Source organism: Symphalangus syndactylus, chromosome 21 (genome assembly GCF_028878055.3).
Source record: "Symphalangus syndactylus isolate Jambi chromosome 21, NHGRI_mSymSyn1-v2.1_pri, whole genome shotgun sequence".
In the NCBI taxonomy this organism is placed as follows: domain Eukaryota; kingdom Metazoa; phylum Chordata; class Mammalia; order Primates; family Hylobatidae; genus Symphalangus; species Symphalangus syndactylus.
Genome location: NC_072443.2, coordinates 58,040,554 through 58,068,019, shown reverse-complemented (window position 1 = coordinate 58,068,019; position 27,466 = coordinate 58,040,554). Strand labels below are relative to the sequence as shown.

At 49.7% G+C, this 27,466-nt stretch overlaps 1 protein-coding gene across 12 annotated transcripts in view; it reads right to left on the bottom strand.

Moving 5' to 3' along the window:
* ATP2B2 (ATPase plasma membrane Ca2+ transporting 2) overlaps positions 1–26,901 on the bottom strand; it is a 126,042-nt gene extending 99,141 nt beyond the window's left edge. For all 12 annotated transcript variants that reach the window (XM_063630704.1, XM_063630703.1, XM_055260184.2 and 9 more), the window contains exon 1: positions 26,683–26,901. In XM_063630704.1, coding sequence (XP_063486774.1) covers positions 26,683–26,881 — 199 coding nt within the window. In that variant the 5' untranslated portion in view covers positions 26,882–26,901. The remainder of the gene's footprint in view (positions 1–26,682) is intronic.
* Between the last annotated feature and the right edge of the window lie 565 nt (positions 26,902–27,466).

The following is a 27,466-nucleotide window of genomic DNA, read 5'->3' as shown; positions in this document are numbered from 1 at the left end:
CTGCACAGGAAGAATGAAGGTGAGGAGTGGTCAGTGCTTAACTCCAAAGCAACGTCTGCTCTAAGATAGGCATTTTCAGGCTGAAGACTGGGGAGCTGGAGAGATACTCAGGGTCTCCTGGAGTCATTCCCCTCTGTGCCCGAGACCACATAGCAAGCGCCTCAGTGGACTCCTGTGTCCTTGCTGTTGACAGGAGGGATGGAGGAGCCTCCAGCCAGACCCCAAGGCCATGAAGGCCACAAAAGGACTTGAGGAAATGCACATCTCCAGCCTTGGCCTCAGCCTGGGATGTCACTCGAACTTTCCATTTAGGTGTGTGAAGTTACTACTGGGCGAAAAAGCTGTTGGTGAAATCCAGTATCAGAAATAAACGCCAGGGAAGTAGAAGCCTTCATTTCTGTGACAGTGGCTCCTCCCTGCTCTTAAAAAAGAGAGCTTATTTGAGGATCAGGAGGCGTTTCCTAGAAATAGATTCCTCCTCAGGGAGAAAGAATTTTGCGGGGGATAGGAGGGTGGGGTGGGGGGAAGATGGTGATGAAGCAAATCAGAAAACCCATGGAGACCCCATGAGAGAAGATCCCTTGTGAAAGTTGATTTAGAAACCGCATTCACATCTGTGATTGCGTCTGAGTCTCAAGACTGCAGGGCCTGCATTAAGAGGTTCAAATTGCACATGAGGAAACTGTGGTTTAGGGAGGTTAGGGAACCAACCCAAGGCTGCACATCTAAACTTCAAAACATTGATGACATCACAGTGCCATGGATCATGGCACTCTGCATGGACATTATGTAATTTTCTTCTCATGGTTTCCTTGTGACCTTATTTTGCTCCCCCCCATTTTACAGTTGGGGAAACTGAGGTATGGAGATGCAAGGACATCTATCCTGTGGATTTCAATGGAATCTCTCTGAATCTAGCACCCAAATGTTTACCGTTGCATCATTACCCCCTCTCTGCCCCCCTGACTGTGAACTTGGGCTTGTATGTAACCTGTGCTAGCTCTTCCAACTGGGTGGGTCCTCAAGAAGGAGGCTGGAAAAGGATTATGAGGAGCCCCATCTTGTGGTTGAGGAAACTGAGGCACAGAGAGGGGAAAGTGTCTCTCAAGGCAAATCAAGGGTGCCTGGTTCCATACCCTGGACTGTACATGGCAGCACACTGCCTCCTTTGAAGAGCAATGTTTCAGAGTTCCTAACTCTGCCGTGATCCTGGCATCAGGGCCACTTGGAAACCTCTGATCTCCTGGGAGGCAGTGTGGCTGGGGGATTAAGGGGGTCTGTGGAGTCAGAGAGACCAGAATTTGAATCCTGGCTCTGTCACTTTCTAGTTGTATGACCTTAAACAAGTTACATAAACAACTTTGGGCCTGTTTCCTTACCTGTAAAATGGGATAAATGGTGTCTACCTCCTAAGATGAGTCTGAGGATCAAATGATGTAATGCACATAATGTGCTCAGCATGCAGGGGAATACCTCAATGAATGGAAGCCATTACTGGTGCTGTTATTATCTCCTGAAGAGCCGTGATATTGGCTTTATGTACCCAGCCCCACAGCCCCTTGGTCTTCCCTGATTCTGAGTTGCAGCTGCGATGAGCAGCTCTCAGGTGTGCCGCCCATACGTCACCTCCATGCACCCACTGAATCTGTCTTCTGTTTCAGGGCTTTCTCTGAGGATTGGAGGTCACTAGGTCTCCCCGAGCAGGGAGCCCAGAAGTGCCAGGAGTTACCCAGACCCTACCCAATGGCAGATGGGAGTCAGGATAAACACTGCAGCCTTGTATCCTCAGAGGGACATTTCTGAGGGACATCCCGCTTGCTTCCTCCAAGGGCCCTTGAAGGGCTGAGCCCAGTTGCCTGCAGCAGTAACTGGCTCAAGAGGGTGTACTGTTTGGGCAGTTCTCTCTTCCCTGTTTAACGTTCTCTCCTCTCTCGCTCCTGAGATCACTCCCAAATATTCCACCTGCACCCCGTCCTCGGCCCAGGCTCTGCTTTTGGGGGAGTCCAAATGAAGACAGGTGCCAAGGTCGGTAAAGGAGGCTCATGCAGAGTGTGAGGAAGCCCTGGAGTCTGGCTTCCTGGGTTGATCTTTTCTCACAGGGCCTCTGTTTCCTCCAGACTGAGGGGCTTGGATTGGTTCTCTAAGGGCCCTTCTTGCTAGAAAATTCTGAGATCCTCTGGCATACATCTCTTGTAACCGTATCATTCATTCATGAAGCCATTCACATTTTATGAGGGGCCTTCTAAGGCTGCTGGGTCAGCACTGTGGCCCTGGCGCCTAGTGGAGGGCGCTGGCCAACCGGAGGGAGGGAATGGACCTGGGCTGCTTTGAAGGGTGCAGAAAGAGGGCCCCACTCAGGGTGCCCCACCCCATGGACAAGGTCACTTTTGTGGCGGGCCTTTTATGGAGAGGCCTGCTCTCTTCTCTCTCACTCGGCCTTGATGCTCACCTGCCTGGCTGTCCTTCTGGCAGAGAAGCTGGCTTGAGTCCTTTTCTGAATGACTACAGTGTCTGGGCTCATTCATTCATTCATTCATTCATCCGTTCATTTAGTGGTGACTGTGCACCTCCCTGTATCAGCACTCCATGAGCACAGTAGAGATGTCAGCACCCCACCCTCCTTGATGCTCTGCACCCACTCAGAGGCTTTATGTGTGATGCTGTTACCACATGCTGCTTCAAAATGTGTAGGGAGCAAATGGGATATGTGGAAATAAAATATCACTTAATTTTGACCTTCTGGGCTTTGAACTGTGTGGTCACAGCATCTAATGACTAACCGTGTCTCTAGTTATCCCATTTTCCAGCTGTGTGACCCAAGGTAAGTCACTCACCTTCTCTGAGCCTCAGGGGCTATAGAATGCGGAGAACCGGCAGACCCTAAAGGGTGGATAAGTGGTGAAGTAACTTGTCTAAGTTCACACAGCTGTTAATGGCACAGCCAGGGCTAGAACCCAGGTCTTTACACAAGACCCCATGGTCTTGTTGCCTCATAATGCTGGTGTATGAGGGTTTCTCTCTTGGGAATTGTTAAGCATTTGCAACATGAATCATTCATGCTGAAGCCTAACTGCACACTATTGGATTTTCTGTTGTAATTTAAATGTTTCACGTGTCTCTCCAATAATTTGGCAAAGGCTACCTCTGTTGCTCTTTCACTTCATGTGCCAGGCACTGAAGCCCCTGTCCAGCCAGAGGCCAGCTATTCCTTTTCCTCACAGGACCTGGATGGTGGTGAGCATAGTACCAGGTTTAGTAAAGATGCTGGACTGAACAAGGCCCACACTAACATGAAGGCCACAGTGACAGATGAAAGACGTAGTCAATGAATCCAAGTGCAGCAGGCAGTCATCACCAAAATGACTGTAAAAATCCATTGACATCTCTATCTAGAAACTGGTCACATTCTCTCTGTAAGTATTGTTGAGAAGTGCATTGTTTAAGGAGAGTGCTTCTTTTAGCAAACTTTTTCTGATGTTTTGCTAACTCTAAACACTAGAGAAGATGCGTGTGTCTGGTTTTAGGAATCTAGTTCCTGTGATGTCTGAGGGCTCACAGGTCCCTGGTCAATCTGCAGTGACGTTCCTGCTGGGAGGTGAGCCTACCCTCCTTTGGGAGGGAGGGACAAGTCCTCTGCTGACCAGCCATGCCCCTGGTCTTGCCAGGTTGAGAGCAGGAATGCTGGAAGACTGGCTTGATAATTAGAAGGAGACTCAGAACTCTCTCTCTCTCTTTTCCAGTTGTTAAACAGTCTGTGGAGGAGGAGAGGCTGCAGGATCTGGCCACTGGTGAAACCACAGACAGCTCTGAGACCAGGCTGTGCCCTACTTTGCCAGACCATGAGCTCTGTGAGGAGGTTGGTAGAAACTGCCCTGTTACCTAAAACAGAGCTCAGCACATAGTAGGTGTTCAATAAACAGGTGCTGAATGAATGACCACAGGCTACAGATCCTACAGAAAGAGAAAATCATGCCCCTTAAGGTCACCAATTAATAACACTGAAATTAGCTGAGAATAGTTAGGCTTCTCAAGAAAGCTATCAAACTGTACTCCCAAAATATTTTTATTCATAAGAACAAATGCTTTTTCACTAATTGGAATTAATGAACAACAAGGTAATTCTGCTTAAAGTAAGAGTTTTCTAAAGGCTTACAGAAGAAAAAATTCATGATTCTAACTTAGACCTTAAGTGGTTTACAATTAGACCTGAACTTTAGGGACTCACTGCTCACATCTCTGCACCTTCAGTTGCCCCTTTCCTTCTTTTATTTTAGCTTTCAGAGACTGGCCCAATCTGAAGGCTCCCAGTGCCACCCCTAGGACAGGGGGAACCAATACATCTCATCTTGCAAGTGAACTGTGACTGATGCACAGGGGCTCCCTGGAGTTAAGCTGAGGAGTCTGAACATTGGGATTGATTAGTGATGTCTGCCACAGATGTGGGTTAAGGAAATAGGGATAAGCAGTGTCTCTCATCCTATCTTCTCTGTCTTTCAATACCTGGTCCAGGATTTCACGGGATCCACAAGGTAAGCTCCACTTGATTATCTACGTCTCCAACTCAGCAAGTCTAAGACCAAACTAATTGTTCCCTTCAAATCTATTCCTCTTTCAGATTATATTGATCAGCCTCCCTGGGGTTTCTTGGATTTGACCTTTCTTTACATTTGGGGTCATCACATGAATTCGGACTCTCAGCATCTCCCATCTGGCTATTCCTGCAATGGCTCCTTAGTGGATCTCCCACTTCTGAGGCTCACTGCCTTCTGACCCACAATATATGCCGTTCTAATCACTCTGAAATGCTTTACTAATAAGGTCTAACACCCACTGTGTGACAGTTAAGCCTAACCTTGGTCATTCATTCATTACCTTTCCTTTTCTTTTTCATTTAATCTTTATTAAACAAGCATTTTGAGATTGCTGCATCCAAAATATCAGGTATGTGGTGTCTCCTCAGGACACAAAGACACAGTCTGGGATGGTGAAGGTGGAGGGAGACACCTAAACAATTAATTCCAATCGATGGCGACACATTTGTCCATGCTTTCCATCTGAAATACCTCTCCCTCCACCTTCAGTTCTTTTTCCAGGCCTGGTCTGTCACTTCCTCTTGGAATCTGCCTCAATCCATCCTCTCCTAACCATGTTTCCTTCTCTCTCGTGGTGCCTACCACATCGCTAAGTGTTTGGGTCTGCCTACCTTCCTGTAACCCGTTTTTGCCAGCTTGAGCATTCTGCCTCATTTCTATATAAGGTTAGTAGTCCAGCACATGGTAGAGCTCCAATAAGAGTAGAATGGATTCAACTCCAGTTTTAAAGTAAATCCTTCATGTGTTTTATTTCTCCTCACCGACACCCAATCCGATTTCCTAGACCTGCCATCCATCCATTTGCCTTGATGCTGGGCTCAGGGCTAGGCTGCCTGGCCTTGCTGCTTATGGCCTCGGCATGTTAACCTCCAGGTGCCTCAGTATTCCCATCTGAAAAAAGGGGATTATACTAGAACCCATCTCACCGAGTTATGGTGAGGATGAGATGAGTTAGTAATGCCTGTTAATGTGCTTAGAACAGTGTTTGGCACGTGGTAGAAGGGTGAGCCACAATTATGGTCATAAAAGGCTTTTCCAACGTTTTTGGAAATGGGCACTTTTTTCTATTTTTCCTTTAGGGCTGAATTCATTCAGTGTTAGTTTGGAAATATTACCCTCTCCTGCCTTGTATTTAATCCCTGTCCTGTGAGTTCCAGGGGTCCTCTTGCCTCCCCAGGAGGGGTTGTGCTAGGAGGGGGTGAGGGGAGGGAAGGGTGGCTGGACCAACCACTTCTGTCCAGGAAGAATCACCAACCCCTCCCCTCACTGGGCCAACACCTGGTTGCCTAGCAACATCTCTGCAGCCGCTTGAAATTTTATGGGGAGACACAATGTTCCCATTGAGCCCTCAAATCACAGTCCATTGAGTTCTGTGCAGCCTGAGGCTCAGTGACAAAAGCAAGATGAACAGAAAAAAGCACCAAGCTGTTCAGAGGACAGAGCACTGTGCGAGGAGACTGTGCTGGGGTTCCAGCCACGCCTACCCTGTCAGGCCGAGCAACCCAGGGCAGCATGAGGTGTCACAGAGGCCTTCACCCAGGTCTGAGTTCCTAAAGCGGACTTGTCACAGCCTCACCAGGCCAATTGTTTCTCCTCCCAGAACCCTGGCCTCTTCTCAGCTGTGAGAGTGAGGATTTAGCAACTGCTTGGCAGGGCTTTAGCAAAAATGAAACGAGATGATGCATCATGTCTCTCCCTGACTCCCTCACTGTAGAGGAAAAGCCCACACAACCCATGGCGCTCCTGCAGCCTCCTGTTGTCCAGCCCCATTCAGTCCCCTGGCTTCGTCTCCCACCCAATCTCCAATCAGGCCCCACTTCCCAGCCTTTGCCCACCTTCTCCACTTTGCATCCTCCGGGTCTCCTCTGCCTCTGGATCCCAGGCTCTGAGAGGCTCCGCTCTGTTATTTCCTACCCAGCCCTTGTCTTATTTCCTGCAGACTCCTTAAGATAGTGGAAAATCTCCATTATTTTCCCATTTACAGGCATGCCCTACTTTACTGTGCTTCACTGATACTGCATTTTTTCACAATTGAAGTTTGCAGCAACCCTGCATTGAGCAAGTCTATAGGTGCCATTTTTCCAATAGCACATGCTCACCTCATTTCTCTAAATCACATTTTGTTAATTCTTGCAGTATTTCAAACTTTTTCATGATGATTAAATCTGTTGTGGTGATTTGTGATCTTTCATGTCACTATTGTAACTGTTTTGGGGCACCACGAACCATGCCCATATCAGATGGTGAACTTAATCAGTCAATGTTGTATGCGTTCTGACTGCTCCACTGACCGGCTGTTCCCTGTCTCTCCATCTCCTTGGGTCTTCCTATTCCCTGAGACACAATACTGAAGTTTGACCAATTAATAACTCTACAATGGCCTCCAAATCACTTTAAATCAAAAGCTAGAAATGATTATGCTTAGTGAGGAAGGCATGTCTCACTAAGATAGGCTGAAAGCTAGGCCTCTTGTGCCAAATGGTTAGCCAAGTTGTGAATGCAAAGGAAAAGTTCTAGAAGGAAATTAAAAGTGCTACTCCAGTGAACACCTGAATGATAAGAAAGTGAAAATATATTGCTGAAATGGAGAAATTTGAGTGGTTTGGATAGAAGATCAAACCAGCTGCAACATTCCTTAAGCCAAAGCCTAATCCAGAAGCCCTAACTCTCTTCAATTCCATGAAGGCTGAGAGAAGTGAGGAAGATGCAGAAGAAAAGTTGGAAGCTAGCAGAGGTTGGTTCATGTGGCTTAAGAAAATAAGCCATTTCTGTAGCATAAAAGTGCCACAGAAGTGATTCCTTTTGAAATATTACTACTCATTGACAATGCACCTGGTCACCCAAGTGCTCTCATGGAGATGTGCAAGGAGATAAATGCTGTTTTCACACCTGCTAACACAACATCTATTCTGCAGCCCATGAGTCAAGGAGTCATTTAGACTTCCAAGTCTTATTTAAAAAATACATCTCATAAGGCGATAGCTGCCATCCATAGTGATTCCTCTGATGGATCTGGGCAGAGTAAACTGAAAGCCTTCTAGCAAGGATTCACCACTCCAGATGCCATTAAGAACACCGGTGATTCATAAGAGGAGGTGAAAATATCAACATGAAAAGGAGTTTAAAGGAAGTTGATTCCAACCCTCATGGATAACTTTGAGGGGTTCAAGACTTCAGTGGAGGAGGTCACTGCAGATGTGGTGAAAATAGCAAGAGAATGAGAATTCTTAACTTGTTCGTTCATAAGAAGCAACTCCTCCTCCATTCAAGTTTGATCATGAGATTGCAGCAATTCACTCACTTCTTCATGCTCCACTTATCTTTGGGTATCCTAACATTCCCAGTCCCATCCCCCTTCTCCCACCTCTTCCTCACTAGGATGCATTTGGAGAAATCACAGTGTAAGAAATAGCACCCCCTACTTGGTTAGAACTTGGAGCTGTCAGCTGAGTGACAGCCAAGTCCCAAGAGGCCACTGAGTGTCCAGTAAAGAAAGGGTTTTAATAAGGCTTTTCTGACATGCCTATTTTCCCCGGGGTTGGCCACAGTTCTGTGACCCCTTTTCTTTACTGGACACTCGGTGGCCTCTTGGGGCTTGGCTCTCACTCAGCTGACAGCTCCAGGTTCTGACAGAGTAGGGGGTGCTATTTGTGATAACTGAGATCTCTCCAAATGCATCCCAGTGAGGAAGAGGTGGGAGAAGGGGGATGGGACTGGGAATGTTAGGATACCCAAAGATAAGTGGAGCACGAAGATATGAGTGAATTGCTGCAGTCTCATGATCCAACTTGAATGGAGGAGGAGTTGCTTCTTATGAATGAGCAAAGTGATTTCTTGAGCTGGAATCTACTTTGGGTAAAGATGCGGTGAACATTGTTGAAATGACAACAAAGGACTTAGAATATTCCATACCTTAGTTGATTGAGCAGCAGCAGTGTTTGAGAGGACTGACTCCAATTTCGAAAGTGATCTACTGTGGGTGAAATGCTGTCAAACAGCGTTGCATGCTAGAGTAACCTTTCATGAAAAGAGAGTCAATCTACGCAGCAAAGTCCATGGTTGCCTTATTTTCATAAATTGCCATTGCCACCCCACCTTTAGCAACTGCCACCCTGATCAGTCAGCAGCCACCAACATCGAGGCAGGACCCTTAACTGGCAAAAAAATGACGACTTGCTGTGGGCTCAGACAACTGGTAGCATTGTGAGTGTGTGACTCACTTTATTGTGATATTTGCCTTATCACAGTGGTCTGGAACCCCCATTATCTCATAGGTGGATGCCTATACTTGCTTTTTTGCTTGTCACACACACACACAAAGCCAAAACATGCAAGCCCCATGAGGGCAGAGACATTGTTTTGTTGTTTTTGTTCACTACTCTTTTATCTCCAGGGCCTAGAACTGTGTCTAGCACATAGTAGGTGCTCAAGAAACATCTACTGAATGAATAACTTAAAAAAAAAAAAACGGATTTCCCAGTGTCTGGCGCTTGGTAGGTATTCAGAGGCCTTAGTGCTCTTGTTTCATTTTAGGTTTTGCTTTTCCAAAAAGCGGGTGGGCTGGCACCCTGAAACCCCACACTGCTTGATACGGCATCTACTGGAGGCAATTCTTTTAAAGCTATTAATAGCAAAAGATAAAAATAGCTCTTAATGAAAGCATGGTAGAAGAAAATCATCACTCCCGGCACTTTTCAGGGACAAAATTTCAGGACAGAGCTGGAATGACATGTCCTAGAGGCTCTGAAATTTAAATACATGAAATAGGGAGAGGAAAAAATATCTACAAGCTGAAAGCATCTGGAACACATTCAAAGAGCAGGGGCTTGAGCCAGGCAGGCTCTGGTTTGGATCTCACCTCTGTCACCTGTCAGTGCATGGCCTCGGGCACCCTGTGCCTCAGTTTCCTCATCTGTAAGACAGTGATAATACCGGAAGGACATGCCATAATGAAGGGCATGTCCTTCCTCCTCTAGTGCTCAGAATTAAACCCCAGGGCTGGGACCTGCCCCTGCCTCAGGCGAGATCTCCATCAGCCTCCCACATTGAGGCTGCACAGGCCTGAAGCCTGGCAGGCTCCCAGAGATGGTACTTATTAGACAATTTAGGAAAGCCCTGGGGCAGGTATGGGAGTGGGGGTGACAGAAAAGCTGGCAGTTCTAGATCAAAGAATCAGCAGTTCCAGGAGCCAGAACATGAGAGGGAGAGTTTTGCGGCCTGGCCTCGCATTAACTGCAGCGGTTGAAAAACTGATTATTTTAAACCCCAGCGCTCACTTGCTCAACACTTTCCCCTCGCCTGGGTAATTAGATCTCCCAGGACTTCAAGAGGATGCTGGCGGCTTCACGCCAGAAGCAAATCTCACTCACGTGTCCTTGAGGCTGGCAAGGAGGTGGCAGGGGCATGTCTTCACTAGCTTAGATCACAGCCCCTCTGGGCTTAGGGCTGTCCCCCTGGGACCTGTCTCTTGATAGGCGTCAAAGGGACGCAGCTTTCTACATCAGGGACAGAGGGAACGACAGGGAAGCCTGGCCAGGGTGTGTATAAGGAGGTGGCAGAGAGGTTGCCGTTGGCTTTGGCCAGGGTTAGATTCTCTAATGTCTCTGTGGCCCCCAAGCTGAGCTGGGCTGGGGGTTCTGGTTGGGGTAGGGGATGGGCTGGGGGAGCCCTCAGTACGCAGACAGGCACCTCCACACACATGCATCTGCTCCTGTTTTCATTTACTTAGAATCCCTGCTAGGGCTAGGGTTTCAGAGGCCAGTGAAGCTGTCTTGGTTCAGGAATCCGAAAGCCCAGGCTGGTGCCTGCCTCCCCACCAGATGTGCTCCAGCTGCCTCTCTCAAGTGGACGGGAAACCCTTTAGCCACTTATGGGCTGAGGCGAAGTGTGGGAATAGAAAAGCCACCCTCAGCATTCTACAGTTTGCCTCTGTAGGAATTTTTGTTTCTGCAATGGGGCTCACCCAGGGATTTTCCCATATGCCTATTTTCTCAGGGATTGGCCATAGTTATGTGACCCCTTTTCTTTACTGGACACTCAGTGGCCTCTTGGGACTTGGCTCTCACTCAGCTGACAACTCTAGGTTCTAACAGAGTAGGGGGTGCTATTTCTGATACTGTGATTTCTCCAAATACATCCCAGTGAGGAAAGAGGTGGGAGAAGGGGGATAGGATTGGGAATGTTAGGATACCCAAAGATAAGTCCTGACTCTGTCACTCCCTCGCTGTGTGACCCTGGACAAGTCACTCTCTCAGCCTCAGTTTCTTTACTATAAATGGGAGGTAAAAAGTATGTTTCCCCCGAGCAGCTATGTTACAAGATGAAACCATGAAGGTTATAGGGTCTTGTAGAGTGCCTGGGAGAACCCAAGGAATGGACATAGAGGATTTGAAAATACTGAAGAGCAGAGGCCCCACTGTTACCCACCTTCAGCAATCCATGGAAGGTAGTTCCTAGGCATCCAGCATGTCAGCTGATGCTCAGGATAAATGTCACCTCCACAAGGAAGCCTGTCTTGATTGCCCACCTAGAGCTGCCCCTCCCTCAGTCACTCTCAAAGCACTTAACCACTCGATATTTTGTTGTTCATTAATTTATTCTGTATTTTTTTTCTGGACCCCTGGAAGCTTTGTGAAGAATAGTATCTTTGTTGGTTTTGCTCACTGCTATATACCTAGCTCCTAGGACAGCATTTAGCACGAAGTAGTTGCTCAATAAATTATTCTTTAAAGTGCAAAAAAAAAAAAAAAGAAGAAGCTTATTTGAATTAGTAAATGAATGCAGTGATTCTCAGCTAGGGGTTGGGGCATACCCCACTAGGGGATGTGCCCAAATGTTTCAGAGAATAGTAAGAAGCAGAACATCTATAGTCTCAGGGCACAACTTAAACATTACAACGATCATCATTTATTTTCAGTTACAATCTTTAACTTATTATGTAATCTCAAATGACACTAGCAGATGGGGGAAAGCTCTGTAGTTTCAAAGGAAGCTCTGGGTTTCTACAGACTGGGGACTTTGATCTCCTGTGGCCCTGGCAGCCTGTCCCTGAGGCCCTCCTGCAACAGGGTATGGCTGGATCATACCAGGTTTGCAGGCCACAGTGAGGAGTTTTGATTTCATTGTGAGAGCAGTGGGAGCCACTGGGTTTTCAGCAGGTGGTGGCACAACCTGACTTGTATTTAAGTTTACTCTGGCCATAAATGGGAGAGGAAGAAAAAAGGGAGGGGCTTGTAATACGTTATTCTCATTTAATTTTCCTAACAACCTTGTAGGTAGGCATATCTGGACCCCCTTTTCAGATGAAGAAACTGAGGCTCAGAGAGGGAAAGTGATTCACCTGAGACCACACAGTGAGTGAGCACAGGAGCCAATGCTGGACTCCCAGTCTCATGGTGCCCCATGGCCAGGCCCTGTCAAGTGGCTCCAGGGCTGACAGCCTCCAACCCCTGGGTCTGGGACTTTTGATTTATCTACTTATAGCCCATGAGGCCCAGGCCGAGGTGCCCTTGAGGATGTCACTGGCCAGAAGGAGGCAGATGAGTGAGGCCTGGAAATTGGGGTCACATTCTCAGTTGCCCCATTGGCAGATCAGGTATCTTCCTGGCCCCTCCCTTGGCCCCTCTTCCCCCATATTTGGGCCTGAGCCCCAGTGTGGTTTGGAGCAACTGAAAACTTTCAGGCTTCTGAGCCAGCATCCTGCACCCTCTATGGGGGCACAGAGTCCTAGGAATGACCCTTTATTCCCTTCGACAAATGGTTAAGAGCACAAGGTCTAGTCTCATCCAGGCCTGCCTTTCACAGCTGTGCGATGTGGGTGAGTCTGTTAACCCCTCTGTGCCTCAGTTTCCTCACATGCAAAATGGGGGTAGGAGTGGCATCTCCCACCTCAGGGCCTGAGCTGTTGACACAAGGTGGTCACCCACCAACCGGACCATTACCGGAGCATGGGGCAGCACTTTCCCTCTGGCTCACTTCCTAAATCAGATCCCCTGGCCTTCTGCTGGCCACCAGGTGGTCCCAAATAAGGAGGAAGCAGGGGGGTCTGAGGTTCTCGTTGAGGGGGTGGTATGGTTCTTCACCCTGGCCACCTGAGCTCCTACATCTTCCCGGAGGGTCCACAGGCCTCCCAGTCAATCATGAATTCACTAGGCTTAGGATGCCCACCCTGTCCCCATTTTGAGGTGAGGCCTAAGCCTTCAAGAGCACTTCTCCAGTATCTGGGCCACTCCAGACCCCTGAGGCTCCCATTCACCCTCATCTGCCTTATGGGTATTTGAGAAGACTCTGCCCTAAGACACTTTTCACCTTGGGCTGCCTATGTTCTTTTGGGGGACTTGTAAAGGTGGACTTTCAGGCAGGGTGACAGGTGGGCAGGAGGTTTAGCTCATTTACTTACACCCTGGAGAAGGTGGGAGGGGTTGGGAAGTGAGGAGGTAGAGGTGGGTATGGCTGCTCTGAGCCTCCGTACCTCTCCCGGCTGGGTCCTTCAGTTAACTGTTCTCAGAATTAAGCCCTGGAGCCTTTTAAAAAGACTCTGGGACTTCAAGCACTATGAATTTAAAAAAGAAATAAAAAAGAGATTATAAAAGAAAAAAATACAGCTTAAAGAAATTATCAAGAAGAGAAGCAAAGGCCTGTGTTGAGTTTTGGCTGTCCAGTGGCATTCTGCTTTCCTTTAGGGGATTTGGTTGCCCCAACTGGGAAGAGTCTTGGTGATGATCAGTCAAAGTGTCCCCACCTTCCTGGCCTGAGCGTGGGCATGTGATCAAGCTAGGCCAATCACCTCCCAGGAATGCTGTCTCCTGGGATGTAGAATCAGTGATTTGCTGGTGCCAGCTCACATTTGCTTGTGAGAGCTGATTGCTAAAATTTCAGGTATTCTGTGAGCTGGTTGTTAATTATAGCCATCATTATAAATCAATTATATAAACCTACAATTATATAAATTATATTTTAAAAGGCAACAAATACCCCAAACTTATCACCTCCTAATTATTTTACTACATTTCACTATTATCTATTCTCTCTAGTAGATAGTCTACTGTATCTGTGTGGTAGAAATACCATATGATGCTGTGCTGCTGTGCCTCTCGTCCCAACTCTGTGTTTAATGATGTCATGTGGGTAATGTGGTGGTATTTACACCAAGGAAATTAGCACCCACCGCAAAAGAGGATTCCCTCGCAACTAGAGAGCTGGGGTTAACATTCACCAGCACAGCCTGCTTTGGAATCCTGAGCGATACAAGGACCAAAAGTACGTGGAGTGGATTTTTCCCAACCTGCAATTCCCCAAAGGGACATTTACTCAGTGAGTCGTGCCACTGATCCCTGCATGTCCCCGTTTCCTTCTGGAAAATTGAGCTGGGTTTTCCAGCCTTTGCTCCAACTTGGAGAGCCCACTCCTACGCTGCCCTCTTGCCTCCACTATGCTGCCCAGTTAGCTTCTGCTGTTTACGACCAGCGTGCCTTAGTGGAGCAACATCGGCACACAGGCAGAAGCAGGCTGAGGGAAGATCCATCACCCCAGTTTCACCCTGCAGCCACAACATGGGGTACATTCTAGATGTTTCCTGCCAACCCCTTTCCCCTTGCATCTGTCTTTGTGGAGTTGTTGCCATTGTCAGGACATACGATGCTAAACCCACTTTTTCAACATCACATTATTTCTTGAGCCTCATCCACGCGGCTTTGCATTCTCTGTAACAATCTTTTTCCATAATGCCCCAAAGGCACGTGGAGAAGCTAAAAGGTACTTAGTTACTTTCCTAATGTGGGGCACTTAGGAATTACTTGTCCTCTTTTCCCCTTTAGTGTCACATAGAGACGTGGTTAAAAAATCTGGGACTGTGGATTGGGAGACCTGAGTTCTTACTTAGTTTTGTGCCAGATGGCTGTGTGAGGTTGCGCAAGATGCCTCCCTCTCTGGGCCTCAGCTTCTTAACCTATATGACGATGATGATAATGATAATAGTAATAGTAATAATAATAATGATGATGGTCTCCACTTCCAGGGGTTTCCTGGGCAGTGCTAAGTGTGTTGACTCACATCAGCTCATTTATTACTTCTCACAGCCCAGGGATAAGAATGATTTCACAGATGAGTAAACAGATTCTGAAAGGTGATGTCATTTCCTCAGCACAACATAGCTAGTGGGTGGCAAAGCTGGGGTTCAGACCCAGGATGTCTGCCTCTTAACTCTGTCACCACACTGCCACTTCCTAACGCCCACTTCTTAACGCCCACTGAACATCGGGCTTGGGGGACAGACACATCAGTGCAGCAGTGAGCCTGTCCCTCATTGCAGTCCTCTTGCTGTCCTGGCCATGTCCCCACTTTACAGAAGCGAACGCTTCAGCTCTGAGGACTGAAGTGGTTTTCCCATGTCAGAGTGTTCTGGGCTGAATCATGCTCCCCCAAATCCATATGTTGAAGTCCTAACCCTCAGTACCTTAAAATTGTGATGGTATTTGGAGATAGAGTCATTGTAGAGATAGGGACACTGCAGTTACTAAGTTAAGATGAGGCCATTAGGGTGGGCCTAATCCATGGTATAATTGACACCCTTATACAAAGAGGAAATTTATGCAGAGAGACAGATATGCATAGTGGGAAGATAATGTGAAGAGACATTGGGAGAAGATGGCCGTCTACAAGTCTCCAGAACTGTGAGAGAATGAATTTCTGTCATTTAAGCCACTCAGTCTGTGGTCTTTGGATGGCGTGGCTGAGCTGAGGCTCTGCGGGGAGCCAGGAGGTTGCAGGGGAGACCAGGCAGCGGGGCGGGGGGTGTCTCTGCCCCCTGGCCCATACCCACTGTGTGCTGGGCAAGTCCCTTCTCTCCTGGGTCTCAGTCTCCCCATGTGCACCCTGGGATTGCTGAATCAGATGGTCCCTGAAGGCCCTTCCAGACCTGTTGTCTCATGGGTCCATGAGTCCCTCAGGCTCCTATTCCAGCTGCTCTGACCCCACTGAGCTGGGGTGTGCTGAAGGGGGAGGCCCCAGGGAACACTCCATTCTGCTGTTCTTTCCAGCAGAGCTTTCCCAAGGGCTCACCCAACAGCCTGCCCTCCTCAGTGTGGGCTGTTTCTCCTTTGTCCTACTTCCTGGCGACTGCTCTGTCCAACTGCCTGCCAATCCAGTGTCAGATACTCTCATCACACTGTACCTGCATGTGACACTGTCCTCCGACCTCTGACATCTTCTTTGCCTGCTGCCTGCTCTCTCCCTTTGGGGTGGAGGCTAGGGCAGGTGGGTCCTAGGGAACCATCAGCTGAGGCACTAATTTCCACTGACTATAAATAACTCTGGGTCTGAAACCACAGCAGGGGCCTGGATTGCACCAGGAGGAGTAAGATAACCGTTGTGGGGTGAGGAGGGCCTGTATAAATAACTTACCCGCCCTGTCTGGGCCTCTCGGGTGACAGGCAGGCCTGGAGGCAGAGGATCTCTCCAGTTGAACTCGGGGCCTTTGTGGGACCCAGGCTGGGCGGATGACTCAGGTCCTACCAGCATTTGAGATGGCCCGCCTGCAGTTATACAGCAACATTTCTCACCCCTTAGCCCATGTGACAGATGAGGAAACTGAGACCCAGGGAGGAGAAGTAATTGGAAACTGGGGTCTAGGCCCCTGGGCTTCTGGGAGCTAGAGAACTGTTGCCAGGGATGCCCAAATTCTGGTCCCCCGCTAAACCTGACCTTTGGGAACCAGCGTGGGAGGGCCCTGAAGCTGCTTGGTAGAAAAGGACTGCTGGGCCAAGGCCTGGGGCAAAGGGCCCAGGGCACTGCCCTGGCCTGGACACTGATGGGCCAAGGTTTTGAGGTCACGAATTTTCAAGCGAAGAGAGGCCTGGGGTCTGGCTGTGAGTCAGCCACCCTTTGACCCATCTGACGTCTGCATAGTGGGGGCATCAAGGCAGACAGTTTCACAGTAGTGGAATGTCTGAGCCTGGAGAAGCCTCAGAGACTACCAGACCAACCTTCTTTATTTTCCAGATGGGGAGGCTGAGGCACGGAACAGGGTGGAAGGAGCTTGGAGAGGGTCTCAGTCGATAAGGGCCAAAGTCAGGCTGATCTCCGCCCCTGCCCAGCATGGGTGGACTGAGCACCCTTTTCCTGCACAGTCACATGCATCCCCCTGGGGCCCCTGCAAAGACCAACTTCGCCTAAGGGCCCTGGGCCAGTCACGTTGTGTGTTCTCTCATTTAATCCACAGTTAGTGTGGCCCCTGGAAGCCAGACAGTGTCTGCTCCATTTCACAGATTTAACAAATGATGCATTAAGAACTTATGTGGTCTGTGCCCCAACCCAGGCTTTTGGATACTCTAGTTTAGCATTTCTGTCCAGTATCAGAGGTTTTCAATTTTTTTTTCTTTTTTTCAACACTTTGTTAAAAAACCAAAGTCTTCAAAGCATTTAAAAAGGAGTATCAGGCCGGGCACAGTGGCTCATGCCTGTAATCCCAGCACTTTGGAAGGCTGAGGCAGCAGGTTCGCTTAAGGCCAGGAGTTCAAGACCAGCCTGGTTCACTGCAATCTTTGCCTCCCGGGTTCAAGCGATTCTTGTGCCTAGCCTCCTGAATAGCTGGGATTACAGGCATGTACCACCACATCTGGCTAATTTTTGATACCTTGTTTCTATAAAAATAAAATAAAAAAAAAGTAGCTGGGCATGGTGGCACATGCCTGTAGTCCCAGCTACTTGGGAAGCTGAGATGGGAGGATCACTTGAGCCTAGGAGGTCGAGGCTGCAGTGACCTGTGATTATGCCACTGCACTCCAGCCTGGGCAACAGAGTGAGACTCGATCTAAAAAAAAAAAAAAAAAAAAAAAAAGGAGCGTCTCTGTCTCTGGTTCATGGTGGTGGGTGAGAACCCAGAGTCCCATCCATTTAGTATCCCCTTGTCCCGTAGGGCACTTCTGTGGAACTCCAAGGCACTGGGGAACCCAGTGTGAGAACCATTTCCCCAACCTTCGGTTTCCCTGCATTCAGTGAATTCACTGGCTCTCCACGCACCTGGAGAAGGCTGTACTCAGGGCCTCATCTTATGGAGCTGGAGGCCCATTTCACACCCACAGGGACATAAACACTATTATCCAACCTGACAGTCTGCATACACAGCATGAACAAACAGACTAACAACCAGAGTCTACAAAAATGAATCTGTAGTTCACGGGCTGGAGTCCTCTGTGCTTTGCGATCTGTCCTAGGCTCCAGGCACAGCGAATTCCTCACTGTTCCCTGTACACATCCTGGTTGTCATCACAGGGCCTTTGCTCACGCCCCATTAACTGTGTGTGCTTCCCTCCCCATCTCTGCACACTCAACTCTGCCCTGTCCTTCCAGGCCTCACTCAGAGGAAGCTACTCCTGATTTTGTTCCCAGTCAGGTGGGGATCACTCCTCCTTCGCAAACCTTTAGAACATTTCCTCTTGCAGTAGTTATTTTTGTCAATAGAAAGCAGCAGACCGAGGAGGTCATGTGTGCACATTTGGGAGCCAGACAGTGTAGGCACCAATCCTGGTCAGGTCACTTGTTAGGGGTGGTGCTCTGAGCCTCAATTTCCTCATCTGTAAGCTGGGATGATGACAGTTCCTGTTTCACAGGGGTGATGTGAAGATTATAGGAGAAAATGCCTTGAAGCCTCAGCAGGGAGCCTGGCTGCTGTTAGTGCTCAATATGTGTTAATTACTCTCTAGTATCATAGCTATAAGTAGCATCGTGGCCAGTAACTAGTAGCACAGCTAGACTGGGAGAGTCTTAAGGTGGGGGCAGTTTACAATCCACCTTTGCACCTCCCTTTCCTGGGAATCTATAGGGAGCTTTGGAGAGTAAGCGGATCCGGAAGGGGTTCCTCCTTTCTCCCCCTGGCTACATCGAGGCCTTGGCTTCCTGCCCCTGGCTGCCATCTTTCCTATTGATTCCTGCCTGCCTCTGTGCCCTTGGAGTTGTTTGTCTTTTTGTTTTTTTTGAGACAGAGTCTCACTCTGTCACCCAGGCTGATTTTGGCTCACTGCAACCTCTGCCTCCCGGGTTCAAGCGATTCTTGTGCCTCAGCCTCCCAAGTAGCTGGGATTACAGGCGTGCGCCATCACACCCAGCTCATTTTTGTATTTTTAGTAGAGATGGGGTTCCACCATGTTGGCCAGGCTGGTCTCGAACTCCTGACCTCAAGTGATCCACCTACCTTGGCCTCCCAAAGTGCTAGGATTACTGGTGTGAGCCACTGCACCCGGCATTTCCTGTCTGACATCCTCTGTCCCCTTGAACCAAGAGAGGATATCCTTGAAGGCCGGCCCTGTCCCCATCTGCCCACCTGTTCTGTGTGTAGCCACATCACACAGACACTGCTCCTGAGAAAGCATATGGAAGAGATCTGGGTCTCTTCCCAGAAGAGTACATGTGGCCCAAGCCTGCACATACTAGGTGCACGACATATATTTGTTCAATAAATAAATGTGTGTCCACCTCCATCACTGCTTGGCATGTTAGAAGCAGGGGGAAGCAATGGAGATGTTCCATCAGTTCTAGGAGGTGGGTGTTATTATCATATCATTTACAGGTGGGGAAACTGAGGTTCAGAGTGAGGGAATGACTTAAGGACTCAGAAGGTGAAGCTGGGACTCAAAGTCAACGGTCTCCATATTCCTTCCCTTTTCTGAGCACATAGTAGGCACTTAGTGATTAGTGCATATTGATTCCACAAAACGATAATGCCTTCATAGTAAGAATCAGGGCCCCCTTCCTCTCCAAGCCTTTGTCTCCTACTCAAGGGGCTGCTGTGAGGATCCCAGGGAACAATATGTTGGGAAGGCCTGGCTCTTAGTTTGCTCACAGTAAATGAGAGCCAGGGTAGCTTTGGGACTCAGGCCTCTGCATGGTGGGTCTGCCTAATGCTCTGCCTAAAGTGAGGCCCCGTGGAAACGCTGCCCTTACAACCCATCTCTTCTACCACCTCTCTGGGTGCCTGACTACGGGAAGCACCTAGTGGGCCAAGCAGCATCGCTCACGGGACATGAAGACTCCCTAGTCTTGCTGGAATCACCGGGAAGCCCTTCAGTCAGCTGCCGGGCAGGATCTTTACCTATCTGTCCTGTGCTCTCCCTGCCATCCCATGGCCTGCAGAATTATTTGCCCAGCAGACTCTACCACCTCAGCCTATGACCACTGATAGCATGCATTGATTGACATGTGGGTTTATTTTATTGATGATTCAGAAGGATATGCAGGCAGCATTCTGGAAAGCATCCACACATGATTCATCGGAACTTCACATTAAACTGTGCTTTTGAAGGATTTTTTCCCCCATGGTAGTGGTGATGGGGGGAGGTGCATACACATTGCAAATCAAATATGGGGCTGACATTTTTTTTAACCAAGACTCACATGCATTGCTCAAGTCCATTGAGCTACCAAACAAGCTGCCTTTCTCTTCTTCACTAATTAAAACCCAACGTCTCCCTTGAAGCCACACAGAGAGTTCCCGGCAGAGAATAATAACAGCAATGCTGAAATAACACCTACCATGTGCCAGGCACTAAGTGCTTTGCACATATTACTTTAATGCTTACAGCGACCCTATGAAAGAGGCACTATTATGACCTCATGTTACAGATGAAGAAACTGAGGCACAGTTAGATAACTGGTCCAACGTCCCACAGCTGGATAAGAAGTGGCGCCAGGATTTGCACCATGATACCAAGTTGGCCTCTTCCCCACTGTGACACTAGTCATAGGCCTGGTCAGCCTGGACAGTCCCAGCTCATGCCTAGCACCCTGGTGTAATTACTAACGGTGCTGTGGTTTGGCTGGTAGAATCTTTAGCCATGTTATATTTCAGGTGGTTCTGAATCCTACCTTCTCTCCTCAGCTGTCTCCTCAATTCTGTTTTCTCCCAATCCAGGCCATGCTCTCCTCAAGAGCAGGGAACCTTTCTGCTCTTCCTCCCCAGCACACAGTAGGGACCTTCCATGCTGCAGGTCTCCATTTTCCTTCCCTCCTCCATTTTCCTTCCCTCTTCCAATCTCCTTGGGGTCTTGGTGGACTGACCCGCGCCCTCTGGTTGAGCATGTGACCAGGTCTGACCTATCAGCCCACTCCATCTTTAAGCTGCAGGGATTGGCTCAGGAGTGGCCAGGTGACTATAAGTGGCCCAGTGAGAGCACAGTCTGGGATTTTTAATGGTGCGGGGCCTATGAGGAGAGGCTGGGCTGCCCCGTTGACTAGGATGGGAGGATGTTAACCTGAAGCTGCTGGCACCCCCATGTGCTAAGACCCGCCTGAAAATGAAGCCAACACAGAGGACAGCAGAAGTGAAAGTAGGAGAGGGAAGGACAGAGTCCTCTTGGCAGCATTTGAGGTCCTGGAGCCAGCCGTGCCAGAGGCCAGATCTATCCCTGGAGTTTTCAGTTGCACAAACCAGAAAACTCCTTTTGTGCATAAGCCAGTTCGAGATGGGTTTCTGTCAGATGGAGCCCTCATGGATAAAAATGCTCAGCAAATACTGGGCCTAGATTCTTCTGTAAAAGCACTTTCAACTCACGGTCTACAAAAGGCAGAGAGTGGAAGTAGTACAGTTCTCATTTCACAGATGAGAAAACTGAGGTTGTCGGAGACTAAGCATCTTGCCTGAGGTCTCCCACATACTTGGTGACACAGGTGAGGCTGGGACACCTCACCAGTCGTCATGTCTTCCCCTCCACCCCTGCATTTATTTGAGAAGGCAGCTGTGTTTCCTCAGCCTCTTGCATACTCAGGAGTTTTTCTCCTCTCGGCCTCATACCTGACAGAGTCCTGGGCCTTAGAATGGAGCATGGGCCACTTCACATGAAGGCCCTGGAGTGGGGCTGCAAGGCTTTCCCAGTCATCTCTGGCCAGGCAGTGAATTCCCCATACCGACTCCGTGTCTGGGCAGCCCCCACGCATGACCCTGCCCAGGCTTCCGCCGACTCTGTGGCTGCCCTGGCTTCCCTGTTGACCTCTCAGGGTCTCAGTGATCCTTGGGTTGACGGAACACAGATGGAACTGAAACATGGCAACAACACACAGAAGACCCCTGCCCCTGCCTCCACATCCTCCTGCTGCCCAGCTAGCGGCAGCCCCATGGACGTTCTCGTTCAATATCATATTCACATGCAGCACAAAGTACCCGTCATCTCCCGTGATCTGCTCTCTTGTCCTCCCTCAGCCCTGCTCTCTCCTCCACTTGGGCAGGCTGTGGGATTCATACAAAATTAACCGGAGGTTCCGTTTCACAGCACTCTGCAGTATCCAGTTCCCACCCCACCCTGCTGCCGCCCCATCTTTGTCCCCCTTATCAACCCCGCCAGGAAACATGCTACGTGGCAAACACCCAGCAGCAACCTATCATCGTCACCCTTTCTGACAACCCGAGGTGGGTGCAGGTGTCAGGAAGTGAGCAATGAGGGCTGTGTGTGCAATGGCTCAGGGCAGCGCAACGCTGGGCTCAGGGAACTGGAGCCATCTGCTCCATGGGTGACACAGGGTGTCCTGTGTCTGTCCCCAAGCCTGCAGCCTTCTGTCTCATGAAAGGAGGGGCACTGGGACATCCCCTGCCTCTTCTTTCTTCCTCCTTTTCTTCTTTCCGCGAATATTTCTTGAGCTCCCAGGCAATGCATCAGGTGTTGGAGACATGGTGGAGAACGACACAGAGCTCCTGCCTCTAGGCCTCCCGGACCACCTGGCACTAGTCGCCCATCTTTCTGCGTCCTCTGATGGCATGTTAACTCTGCATTGGGCACCACCACTGTCTTATCTGACTGCCTAATTCTTTCAAGGGGATGGGGCCCATACCTGTTTTTTTTAAAAGAAACACTGGAGTATAATAACAATGATAATAAACACCACTCTGTAGGTGTCTAAGGTCTGCCTTGCACAGTGGCTTATCTAATTTAATCCTCACACCATTTGCATGAGGTGGGTACTGTTACTACCCTCACTTCACAAATAAGTCCATTGAGGTTCAGAGAGGTTAAATTGAACTTTCCCAGTGTCCCTTGAAGAGAAAGACACTCAGGAATGGAACTCAGGTTTCTGGGATTTTAATGTCCTTGGCTGAAACAGTGTGGAAGGACAGGGAACAGTAGAGGTAAGAAGATAAAGGCGTTAATTAGAATGGAACAGAACCAACAGTGGAAGAGGAAAGGAGTGGAGTTTAGATGGGGGTAGAGGCTGCCCTTGGCCTCACAGCCTCACTGGGGGGCAGGTTTACCCAACAGTTGTCACGAAAGTTGGGTCTCCAGGTGGGACATCCAGTACTGCTGAGCTGTGGGAGCTGAGCCACACCCCGAGCTGGCTGCTAGCGGTGCCCTGAGTGAGCGCTGATTCCCTGTGGCCTCAAACCCCATTTGTCACTTTCAGAGATCTTTTTGCCTAAAATTAGCTGGACTTGAATGGGAAGGCTAATTTATGCGTGGCCTGGAGCGTTTCCTGCAGTGTGACTCAGAGGCCAGCTCTCTGCTCACGTCAGCAGATTAGGGGTAGGGGGTGTCGGGAATGGTCAACCTGAGTCCCTGTGTCCGGAGCTGGCACAGCCCAGACCACGGAGCTTTTAAACTGGAGCTGGGGCTGTGCCAAGGATTTCTCTAAATCAGAAGATGGCCAAGCAGAGTGGGACAAATGCTCCATATGAGACAGAGTAAAGGAAGTGTCTCTTGGCCCCGCCCTATTCAGGCCTTGCCCTACAGTGGATGCCAGAGGACTCTTCCCAGGTGGCCGTGCTTGGCTCAGGTCTGAGCATGGGGCTGAGTTCAAAGCCTGCTCTGACCTGCACTGTGGCAGTGACCTCGAGCCCTCATATCCCCCTCCATAAAATGGGGTAACAGCACCCGTTTCCAGGAATACGTGTACAGAGATGCATAACAGCCTTGTACAAAGTGTTTCTCATATGTGGACACTGGCCACCATTCCAACCTTTCTGGAGAACGTGCCCACTTTTTCCCGAGTGATGATACTCATCATGAAAACAATGACAAGAGCTGACATTTATTGAGTACTTTGATGCCGGCCGGGCACTTGACCTGATTTTATTCAATATTCACAGCCCATTTTATTGATGGGGAAATGGAGGTGTTTAGTCACTGGGGTGGAATCCTACCACACAGAACTACCCGTGTGTCAGGGACTATTCTAAGCTACTTCATTTTGTCCTCCCCCAGCCCTGTGAGGTAGTCACTATTACTATCCATGATTTACAGATGAGGAAGTGGGGGCACAAAGAGTTTGAGTAACTTGCCCAGAGTCCCACAGCAGGCAAGTGGCAAAGCTGGGATTTGAACCCGGGATACCCAGGTTTGGGTCTGTGGCATTATGCTCTTCTGCCCCTCCCCAAATCTCTTCCAGTCTTGCACCTCCCAGCCCCCTGGGAGATGCTTCTAGGGACCAATGTGGCAGGAGCTCCAGGAAATCCTATGATGGGCTTTGCTTCTCCTCAGAGATCTTGCCCGTCAGAGATCTTATTTGATTCTCATGAATGACCAGGAGACCAAGGCTCAGAGAGGTCAGATGAAAAGGCCCAAAGGCACACGGCTGGCAGGCAGCAGAGCAATAGAGATGTCATTATTGTTTCCATTTTACAGATGAGAAAACAGAGTTCTTTTCTTTTCACCTGAAGCCTCACTTCTTGCAGCATACCAGTTATTCTGTGGAATTCCCTCTAAGAAATGCTGCTGTAGGCCATACTACATGCTTTCCCTTCTCTTTCCTCCATAGCCAAGTCCAAACACCTTCCCCTCCGCGAAGCCTTCCCTGACCTTCACTGCCCACCAGCCTCACTAGTGCTGAGTCCTGGGGTCCTTGCTGCACTTGGTCTTGATTATCTGCAGTTTGGGCTACTCAGCTGTCTGAGAGCTCCCCCACCTTAGGCTGGGACTTAGTAGCTATGTCTCAGGGTTTTACCGGGTCCTCATCTGTGCCAGGCACCAGGTTGGGCACGGGATGTACAGAGAGAGCAGATAGGGTTCCTGCCTCAGCTAGGCAATACTCCCTCTAGCAGTACAGAGTGGGCCCCCAGAAACCAGCCAGAAATGGCCCTGCAAGGGTGCTGGAACTTGGCCATGTGCTGCTCAACTTCCCAGCTCTGCGGAGCCTTTCTGGTGGGAGTGGTAGGTGGTTTTCTTAACTAGGGTCCACAACCCTGCTTTGAGGGGGTCTAGAAACCCACAGATAGTGTGAGCCACACCTGTTGTATGTGGTTGGCTGATTTTTTGAGAGAGGGGACACAGTGCCCATCAGCTTCTCCCCAGGGACTGGGGCTGAGAGACATTTAAGAATTCCTGATTCAAGGCAATCTCCCAGTCCCCAATCAACAGGCAAAGGCCACTTGAACAGCCCTGCCTGCCAGCAGTCCTCGTGTGCCAACCTGATGGTGCAGGGGAGCATGGACCGTTCTGCCAGGGATAAGTGACCACAAGAAGCTGGGACCCAGAAGTCTCCAAGCAAAGCCGATGCCCATCTTAGGGCCACAAGCAGCTGTTTTTAAGCCTCGTGCCAGAACCATACTATGAGGAAAGGTTACTTCCCCTATTCCTACCCTCCCTGCCAAAACAAAAAAACAGCACCCAGTGAGAAAAGCTGTTTCTAAACTTCTGCCTGGGTTCAGGCCATGGGCAAAATGTCAGTGAGAACAGTCAGTGTGGGAAGAAAAACCCATTTTAGCTTTTCTTTCTGACCCAGGAGAGCAGACAAAGAGGGACACAGACAGCTGGGAGTTGCTGGGTGTAGTGGAGTGTAGGCACACGTGACCAGTGGACTGCCAGACAAGCCCTGGAGGAAATGCTGCCAGGGCTGGAGTCCAGCAGAGCCCAGGGCTCAGAGGACTGGACAGAGGAGACAGGCTCCTCTTCTGTCATACAGGATAACAGTTCAGACGCTGCCTGCCTCCCAGGTGGTGGTCGATATCTGGGGAAGGACTTGACATCCACTTCTCCTTAGAATAATCATGGCTGCCACTTTGAGCACCTACTGTATGCCCAGCCACGCACTAGGCATTGTCAGGTAGGCATTGGCCCATTTTCCAGGAGAAGAAAACTGAGGCTCGGTGCAGTTTTGCACAAACGTTCAGGGTTGGGAGTGTCAGTGCAGAGCCTCACACACGTGCCTGTAGGGTTAACGTAGGGAATGCTTCCTTTCTATGGTGAGCTGAAGGTAACTTGTGGCAGGTAACCCAAACCATGAGGTCTGGTGCCCAAGCTGGGCTGACTTCCCTTGTATCTGTTTTGGGGCAGAGGACCTAGCTTTGGTCCCTTCTAGAAAAGCCCCCAGGAGCTGAAACACACTCTAGAGATTCCAGGCCTGCTCAATTTTGGCAGTTGCAAGAAAGCCCCACTCCACCCTCAGGGCAGGACATACAAGGACATCTGTCACCCTTCCTATTACAGCCATCTTCCTATTGCTTTGTCTGCCCAGCAACTCTAGAGCTGTGATGCCCCAGAGCCCCAGTGATCCCCAACCAGAGTCTGGATTTGAGAGACAGACTTGATTCCAGCCCAGTGGCAGGGGATTGGCTGTACATTGGTGGTGCTATGGTTCCACGCTCAAGCCCACACTAGGGAATTCCTGGGGCCTGGGGAAGGAAGGACCAGGCCTTCATGGTTGGAACCCCCAAATCCAACCACTATGGGCTAAGTGGGGAAAGCAAAAGCCCCTCCTGGGCCTGAGTGCAGGTTCCATGTTGGTTCTACCCAGTGGCCCTTCTGCCTCTGCCTCAGAGACTAGTGCCTCCCATATTAATAGAATGTTGAACTCGCCACTCTATGGCTGTGGGGCCCCTTGTCTCCAGAACACAGTCTTGACCCAGCTCTCTTCCTGCCGTTCTCTCTGCAGGTGGCTTGGGTCATGCCCAACCCCTGATGAAGCCGTTCCCCAGCCTATCCAGAGGGGCTGACACTCAGCCTATCCAGAGGGGCTGATACTCAGCTAGAATGCACTACAATGGCCATTCTGCCATTCTGGCATTTCAGCCTTTTTCTGACACATCCCTGCTGTTACATACTATGAATATGGCCCCTGTGGCCAATTCAGATGGTGGCCACCTAGGCTGCAGCCCTGGGTTCAAGTCATGAACACTTACCTTCAACAGGTGAGGTTTTGAGGCGCCGGCAGATGGCTTCGGTGTCCCCATAAGTCTCCTTGATCTTGACCACAGCCTCAGTGCCCCGCAGCTCCATGAGGGAGCGGAGCTCCTCCATTGTGCACCCGAACTCGCCCCCATGGCTCGACTCATTTCTTTGGTTTTTGGAGTAAAAGTCGCTGTTGGTCATGTCACCCATGTTTGCTGCAGTCCCTGCTTGGGCTGGGCCCAAGGGTCAGCACTGGACAAGAAGCTGCCGGGTGATGGTTGCTTGTGGCTGTCCTCAGCACACCCTCACTGGTCAGCTGTGGCACCAGGTGGCCGACTCCGGGTCCCGGGGGGTGGGGGTGGCCGAGGCGGGCTGGTGACAGTGGTGGTGAGCTCCAAGGGCTGTCCCCTGGTGTGGGACGAGGTCCAGGGGCCGGAGGGGCTCAGGGCTGTAGACCCAGGAGTCTCCATTCAGTGGGGCCCATGCTGCTCCCTGGAACTGGCATCTACATGGTCGGGGTGGTGGCTCCTGTGGGACAAGCACAGAGTGAGTGACAAAGGCCAGGCACTGGAGGCCACATGGGACAGGTGCTCAGGAAGGCCCCAGGCACACACACAGCAACCCAAACAACACTGACTACACACATGCCCCCTAACACACCAGCTCATACTGTAAATCCAATGCTACTAGTGCCAACCCAGGCACTCCACAATATGCCACCCTCAAGGCATAGCCCCATAACACACTCTAACTCCCTATTTGTGTGTTGTGCTGTGGAACACACTGGCTTCACAG